This window comes from Magnolia sinica, chromosome 14 (genome assembly GCF_029962835.1).
Source record: "Magnolia sinica isolate HGM2019 chromosome 14, MsV1, whole genome shotgun sequence".
In the NCBI taxonomy this organism is placed as follows: Eukaryota; Viridiplantae; Streptophyta; class Magnoliopsida; order Magnoliales; family Magnoliaceae; genus Magnolia; species Magnolia sinica.
Window position 1 is genome coordinate 68,664,176 of NC_080586.1, and position 7,976 is coordinate 68,672,151.

The following is a 7,976-nucleotide window of genomic DNA, read 5'->3' on the forward strand; positions in this document are numbered from 1 at the left end:
CAGTTTGAATAATCTTGTTTAGTATATATTTTTTAAGGCAGCCTATGAACAGTGAACTTTAATTAGTGGACGGTCCACATAACCCACATGGATACCAAAAACTACTAATGCAACTAGATCATTTGCTAGAGAGAGAGAGAGAGAGAGAGAGAGAGAGAGAGAGAGAGAAAAGCAATAAGCATTTGGGCATCATGTCCTATGACCCAAAGAGTTCTTAGAAAAATGCATTTCATCACAACCCACCCAAAGAGTTATCGATAAGATGTATACCCATATAAGGAGTAGAAAAATATTTCCTTTTGTCATGATTGATGACTTGGTTTTGGTCCTTAAGCTCATTTGGACCATCATCATAGGCCTAGAGCAGCTATATTCCTCCTTTTGGTCACTTAAAGAAAAGAAATGACATTATACGAAAGCTTCCGTACTTATCGCACACCTGATGTGGCCCACGCGGTCTCAATATGATATTCCATTACATATGTATATATATATTGCATTGCACCACATCAAGTCCTCAATGTAACGAGATTCACACAAAATGGTTCCAGTGAATTCGCTAGGCTCGACAGTAGTGCCCATTCACGATGAAGAAGAAGGATCTTCTATCGCGAAGAAAAAACCGAGTCCTCTTTCTTTTCTCTCTTCTCTCTTACAAAAAATTGGTGTCGAAGACCCAAGAAAGGTGGTCCACTGCATTAAGGTGGGATTCGCTCTGGTACTAGTGTCATTACTATATCTTTTGCAGCCTCTGTATGACAAATTCGGCGATAATGCGATGTGGGCGATTATGACAGTCGTGGTTGTTTTCGAATTCTCAGCAGGTAAGGGAATTTTGCCAACTTTTAGCCTAAGATAGTCCATTTGGGTCATTTAATTTTAATTTCGTGCCTGGGTTACTCAAGACAATTTCATTTTTTGCTTTTGATATATATTAAAGAGGCGGAGCAGTCACTACCAAGTTTCCTTGTGACTTAGCTTGAAATCTTGTCAAGTCGAGTCAGGGCTCGAAATTGAAGTTTCAGAATTATGATGGGCCATTGCTTAAAATTACAATGAACATTTGATTGTAATTAGTTGATTGGTCGAGATGCAATAGACAATTAAAAAAGAGATTAGTTGATTTTTCAAGTTCGACGAACAAATGTCCATTGATTGATTGATTCATCAGAGCTGAGGCCCATCTGATCAATCTGATTTTTGGGGACATGCACCATCTAAATGGATCATATGGAACATCAAATAACTATTTTTTTTCACGCGCTTTTGGTACAAAACCAACTGATCATCGAGTGTCTATTTGGCGTATCATGATCTGGGACATCTAATGTATCAATCCCAATAAATATCTATTTCTCCCACCGATAAACAGCTAAGAATTATGATGAAATTTCTAGTTGTCTATCCATGAACAAAGCTGAAAAAGAAGATAACATGAGTAATTCTTTTAAGAGAATGATCTGATGCTCTGGGGCACTCAGACAATCCATGCAATCAATCTTGACTGTCCATCAGGTTCATCATAAATTTCAATGGAAATTACCAAATTGATTGGATGATCTTTGCCATCCATAATTTGGCCTTGCTTTTTATAACAATGAATTGGATGGTTAGGATTCTCTGATAGAGTGGTTCTTACAAAACAATCCATGATGGGTCCCAAAATAATTTTTTTTTAAAAATGTCTCAAATGGTTGATTAGGCCTGTTTTTATATTAAAGATCTTTGACGTCCATTCATATGTTATTGATTGGATGGTTAGAATAGTCCAATCAGAGTTTTTAGATGGTAACCTCTGAAATGTTTGGTGGACCTAATGGACAGCTCAGATCATCTTATGGGATCCTATGCAAGTAGGATCTCTATAACTTATAGTGCTCTGACAGCACAGAATCATATTCAAATATCTTTCCTCGCATACGCACCCTTACTTTTCTAACTATTGGAATAAATAGTACTGTGAAAAGAGTTGTATTGTGTTATATCATCAAATCTAGAAAAAAGGAGTGGATATGCTTTATTAACGTTTGTGATTTGGTGATGTATGTGATGTTAGGTGCGACACTCAGCAAGGGTTTGAATCGTGGAATGGGCACTATCTTAGGTGGTGGGTTAGGGTGCCTATCAGCACTTTTGGCTCGAAGCGTTGGTGGGAACGGCAAAGCCATTGCCATTGCCATATCAGTCTTCATCTTTGGTGAGCATGTGATACAACTCAGTTGCATTGCAATATATATATATATATATATATATGTTTCAGAATCAATTTCTACATGCATGTGGGTCCCACTTTGATGATCCCATCCTTCCATGCATGTGGGTCGTCCCACTTCATTAATCCATTCTGACATCCATGTGGGTCCCTCTTCGATAATCCATTCTGTCATGCATGTGGGTCCCTTCTTGATCCATTCCACCATGCATGCGGGTCCCATTTTTATCCATTCTATATTATATGTGGGTCCTACTTTGATCCATTCTACTGTACATGTGGGTCCTACTTTGATTCACCCATGTGGGTCCCTCTTTAATCCATTCTACCATGCATGTGGGTCCCACTTTGGTCGATTCTATAGTACATGTGGGTCCTACTTTGTTCCATTCTACCTTCCATGTGGGTCCTACTTTGATCCATTCTACAATCCATATGTGAATCCCGCTTTGATCCATTCTACCATTCATGTGGGTCCCACTTTGATCCGTCGGGGCTGTCCACATTTTTCGCATCACTTTCCTCCATGGCCCGAAAATCGCTCCCACATCGATCCAGGAAATGCAAATGGAGGGTGAAAAAAATGTACAAGCAACCTGGTCAGGACTATTCCAAGGTGGGCCCATGATGTGGATGGTCATGATTGATAATTAGACTGTCCACATTTACAGTAGTATCAGATGGTATCATGACACATACATGTAGCATGGAATTGTTCCTTCATCTTTGAATTAAACATCTGAACACGATCATTTTCAATGATCTTTCAGGCATGGCAGCAACGTATTTTCGGTTGGTCCCAAGCGTTAAGAAGAAATTTGAATATGGAATTGTGATCTTCATCCTCACCTTCAATCTAGTAGCAGTTTCGGGTTTCCGCGGCGAGGAGATCATCAAACTAGCCAAAGATCGTCTCTTGACAATCACTATCGGTTTTTCCATTTCCCTGTTCACCAGCTTGCTCATCTTCCCTGTTTGGGCTGGCGATGAGCTTCATCGATCTTTGAAGTCCAAATTCGACAATGTTGCGTCCTCGATCGAAGGTCTGTATTCTTCAATAATCACAAACTCAATTGTCCATTTAGTGGAACACCTATTGGATGAACCATGATCTAAGATCCAATGGTTGTAACCAACTCTACTACATCTATCCATGAGGTGGTCCATTAATTAGATGGTCCAAATCAATTAGCACATTTGCTGAGTTTTATGGTTGATAATCATTTAAATTTTTTTCATTTTATTGTAGAATGTTTGAAAGAGTACTTCAAATTGATCGATGTCGAGAAAACAGGAACTCAATCAAGCGGCGATCTTGATAGATACAAATCAGTGCTACACTCAAAATCATCCGACGAGTCATTGGTATGTGATATTCTTCCATTAGTTACTGAATTCTCCAAGTGTTTGAAAGAGTACTCAAAGAATTTTTGTGGTATTTTTTTGTGTCTCAGGCCAATTTCGCGAGGTGGGAGCCCTGGCATGGGAGATTCGGATTCAGCTATCCCTGGAACAAGTACCTGCACGTCGGCGAGTTTCTTCGGGAGCTGGCAGCTTCCATGATTCAACTGAAAGCATGCTTACCATCGCATCGACAGGCATGAAGCACGTCCCTGTCAAAACCATAGTTTAAAACCTCAAAAAAAAAAAAAAAAAAAAAAAAAAAATACTGTCTTGACGACTCGACTCAACTCGTCTCAATCAGAAATCACCAAGACTCGAGAAAAACTTGATCTGACCATGTCTCGGTCTAGTGTGGAGAAAAACCGAGTCAACTAAACAAAACTTCAGAAAAACTCGATAAAATTTGTTAAAACTCAACATGACTCAGCGCAACTCAATATTATTTATATATTGATGAAAAAACTCAGAAAAACTTGTATGAGTTTTTAAGAACCTCACTTGGGGTTTTTGAGTCGAGTCAACCCGACTCGACTAGGTTTTGAGTTGGGTTTTCATGTTTTTGAACTATGATTAAAACTAACGACTAAGATCATAAATTGGCCTGACTTAAGCAAAAATGTTATAAGAATATTTTCATCAGAGTAACAAAGTGGTCTAATCACCATTACAGGATAGAAAGGAAGGTGCTTTAGGGTGCGTTTGGTTGCACCAAATATCATGATATTTCATGAAATTTTGATATTTGAAGCAATCAAATGCAGGGTTAGGCCTGTTATTTGACTGGTTTTTCAGCACCTTCTTCCAAAAAATTTTGAGCCATCTGTTGAGATAACCATCCTCTTTCTCTCAAAGAAGTTCATTTCTTTTCTAGAAAGAAAATTACCCAAAGAACTAACTCTACAAAATCCATAACTCCCCACTGAAAACAAGCTATCGACGAACCAAATCATTCACATTCCTTGTTCTATTACACATGGTAGAAAAATCCCAATTGCTAACTTTGATTTTTTTTTTTTTTTTTTTTTTTACTGTTTCAAGCAGTCGCCACAATGCATACGGTCCACTATCAAGGAGCCTTGCGAAGCCATGGCCGTGTTGATATGTTCCGCTTTGAAGGAACTTGGCGATACCATCTTCAACATGAGGAAGTGTCAACGACGAGAGTCTATTGTTGCGGAGTTAAAGATGGCGAGACAGGAGCTAAATTCAACGATATCTACTTGGAAACTTGGGACATTGGGAAATCAAACTAGTAGCATCCGCGATGAACTTTCTATGGCGAGTTTTGTGTTTATGTTAATGGAAATGGTGGATAAGGTGGAAATGTTGGCCAAAGAAGTACAAGAACTTGGAGAACTTGCAGGTTTCATTTCTCAATAAAGTAGCCGTTGGTGCCGGAGATTTGATGGTCTATGGTGAGGATTTATGAGGCTAGATATGACAAGTGAAGAGTAACATCTAAGTAGCCATGAACACATGGTATTTGTAAACACTTTTGCAGGAGGAATACAATTGATTCGCATTAATTATGTTAAAATCAAATACAATGTTGAATATGTATGACAAATGATCTGTTTAGCTAAAAAAGATTGAAAACGACTGAACTAAACCTACACTAGTGTAGGCTGTCGATCTCGAAAATATGTAGAAAATAAGAGTATGAGTATTGTTCTAATACTCTTCCTCACTATCAATAATTATAATGATACTTTTGATCTATTTTTGCAATGGCAGTAATTTTGAGGGATATTTATGTTATTTCCTTTTGTGTTGGTTAGTTTTTAGTCTGGGAGTTATCAAAATTAATTAGAAGGTAGTTTAGGCTGTTTTATATTATGCTTGAGATATTGTAAAATACTTTTGGCATTTTGAAATGAGATTTGAAGGTTTCCTTTTCTAAGTATATGGAGATAAGAAGACAGCGAAAAGGAACAAGGAGAACGCTCCTTTGTTTTTTTTCTTAGATAGGGTTGAATCGATGCTCAAGTTTTAAAGTTTTATGAAGGAATTTATAATTGTTGTATCGATTCAATCAAACACAAGGTTACATGTATAATCAAGGGCATGTATTCAGATTTCATGTGAGTGTATAATGTGTAGGCGTGCTATAGTCTACTCAACTCAATCTTTGATTGAATTACTTGTTGCCGTGAGCTGTTCTGGCGTGAGCTGTTCTGGCAAGAGCTGTTCTGATTAGGCGTGAGCTGTTTGATTGAAGATATACAGGGACAAAAATCCCTTAATTATAGGGTCAGATTCCATTTAGGCGCAATCTCTGTATAACCATATATGGTCCCTTGTAACGTTGTTAAATAGGCTGTTTTTCTTTGTAAAGATACACAGAATATATACAGAATTTGAAATATACAAAAAGCTGTCATGGTATCAGAGCCTTTCATTCTAATCTGACCCACCGATCGCTTCTGCTTCAATGGCCAACGCAGACTCACCGACCCCTGCCATACTAGCTGAGTTGACTACAAAGATGACGGAGGTTCTGACCAAAGCCTCCGTTTCGACCACAACCACAGACGCCGCTGCTGCATCGATCGGCATCAAGTTGGACGGCACCAACTATGCCCTCTGGTCCCAGGTCGTTGAGATGTACATCTCCAGCAAAGACGAACTGGGATATATCAATGGCGACCTCCCTCAACCTTCTCCGACCGACCAGACATTTCGACAATGGTGCACAAACAACGCTGTTGTAAAAGGATGGCTCATTAATTCCATGGATTCCTCCCTCATAGATAACTTCATTCGTTTCCCTACTACCAAGTTAGTCTGGGATGCCATTGTCACCATGTATTTCGATGGCAGTGATGCCTCTCAACTCTATGACCTCCGGCGACGTGTAACAAGGCTCAAGCAAGGCGGCGGCTCCCTGGAAAAATTTTATAATGAACTTCAAGGCCTCTGGCGTGAGATAGACTTCCGCCGCCCCAATCCGATAGAGTGTCCCTTGGATATCAAGCACTACAACATGTTGCTTCAGGAAGATCGTGTTTATGTGTTTCTGGATGGGCTCGATGACCACCTTGATAACATCCGCAGTGATGTTCTGCAAATGCAACCGTTCCCCACGGTAGAATAGGCCTATGCTCACGTCCGTAGAGAAGAGGTTCGTCAAGCTGTGATGACGGCGGGAGATTCCAATGGGTTCTCGGGTGTTTTTTTGGCATCAAAGGCTAAAAAAAATAACATGCCAGTAGGGATGCTTACCACTGATTTTCTTTCCTTAAAGCAAGTGACAAACTCTAAGCCAAAGGTCATGGGGGACGGAGCTAAATGCTCTCATTGTGGAAATGGCAAGCATACCCGTGAAACTTGTTTCAAACTTCACGGGTACCCTGACTGGTGGCATGAACTCCAAGCCCGAAAGCGTCGTGATGGAAACGATGGAGGTCAAGGGAAGGCTGCGGTAGTTACGACAGAACCAGAGCTCTCTTTTATTCCTGTTAACTCTTCAGCCTCCACCACAGGTAGTGTTCTTTTTGGTTCCCGTAGCTATGGTGATGGGAGCACTTGGATACTTGATTCTGGAGTTACAGATCACATGACGTTTGACGCCAAGGATTTTTCCCAACATTCCCCACCACGGCGCACTAGCATTGTCAATGCTAATGGGGCTATTTCCTCGGTTATAGGGGCTGGCACTGTAAAGTTGTCACCAGCTCTATCCTTGTCTAACACTTTACTTGTGCCCTCCCTTTCTCACAAATTACTATCTGTAAGTCAAGTTACCAAAGACCTGAATTGTTTGGTGCTAATTTACCCTACCTTTTGTCTTCTTCAGGATATTCTCACCAAGGAGATCATTGGGCGTGGTACTAAGAGGGGGAGCTATATTACATGGATGACTTCGGTATAGGCCGAGCATTTCATGTACACCATCAGAGGGACCAGAAAATACAACAGATTTTGCTTTGGCACCGTCGGTTGGGTCATTCGTCATTTGGATATTTGAAGCATTTGTTACCTAATTTATTTTCAGGATTGTCAATTTCAGACTTTACATGTGATACTTGCATTTTAGCTAAAAGTCATCGAGTTACATATCCATTGAGTATGAATAAAAGTGATATTCCTTTCGCTCTAATTCACTCTGATATGTGGGGTTCTTCCCCAAAACCCTGTATGTCTGGTGTACGGTGGTATGTGATATTTGTTGATGACTGCACTAGAATGACTTGGCTTTACTTACTAAAAAATAAAGATGAGGTCTTCAGCATTTTTCAAGCTTTCCATTCCACTGGTAAAATTCGGATTCTGCGGTCGGATAATGGTGGCGAATACATGCACAGTCGATTTTCAGATTATTTTCGACACCATGGTCTGCTTCACGAGACATCTTGCCCTC

The 7,976-nt window shown here is 39.9% G+C and overlaps 1 protein-coding gene across 1 annotated transcript; it reads left to right on the forward strand.

The window, feature by feature from the left end:
• Nucleotides 1–535: 535 nt before the first annotated feature.
• LOC131225453 (aluminum-activated malate transporter 12-like) lies at nt 536–5,333 on the forward strand. The gene is made up of 6 exons (XM_058220983.1): nt 536–824; nt 2,057–2,197; nt 2,983–3,255; nt 3,462–3,577; nt 3,667–3,810; nt 4,658–5,333. The coding sequence occupies exons 1-6, from the start codon at nt 542–544 to the stop codon at nt 4,994–4,996; spliced, it is 1,296 nt and encodes a 431-aa protein (XP_058076966.1). The 5' UTR covers nt 536–541; the 3' UTR covers nt 4,997–5,333.
• Nucleotides 5,334–7,976: the final 2,643 nt, after the last annotated feature.

Bases quoted from the DNA above. Each gene is read 5' to 3' on its own strand.
- LOC131225453 (XM_058220983.1), top strand. From the start codon at position 542: ATGGTTCCAGTGAATTCGCTAGGCTCGACAGTAGTGCCCATTCACGAT. The intron at 825-2,056 runs GTAAGGGAATTT...ATGTGATGTTAG, and splicing joins TGTTTTCGAATTCTCAGCAG to GTGCGACACTCAGCAAGGGT. The intron at 2,198-2,982 runs GTGAGCATGTGA...ATGATCTTTCAG, and splicing joins CATATCAGTCTTCATCTTTG to GCATGGCAGCAACGTATTTT.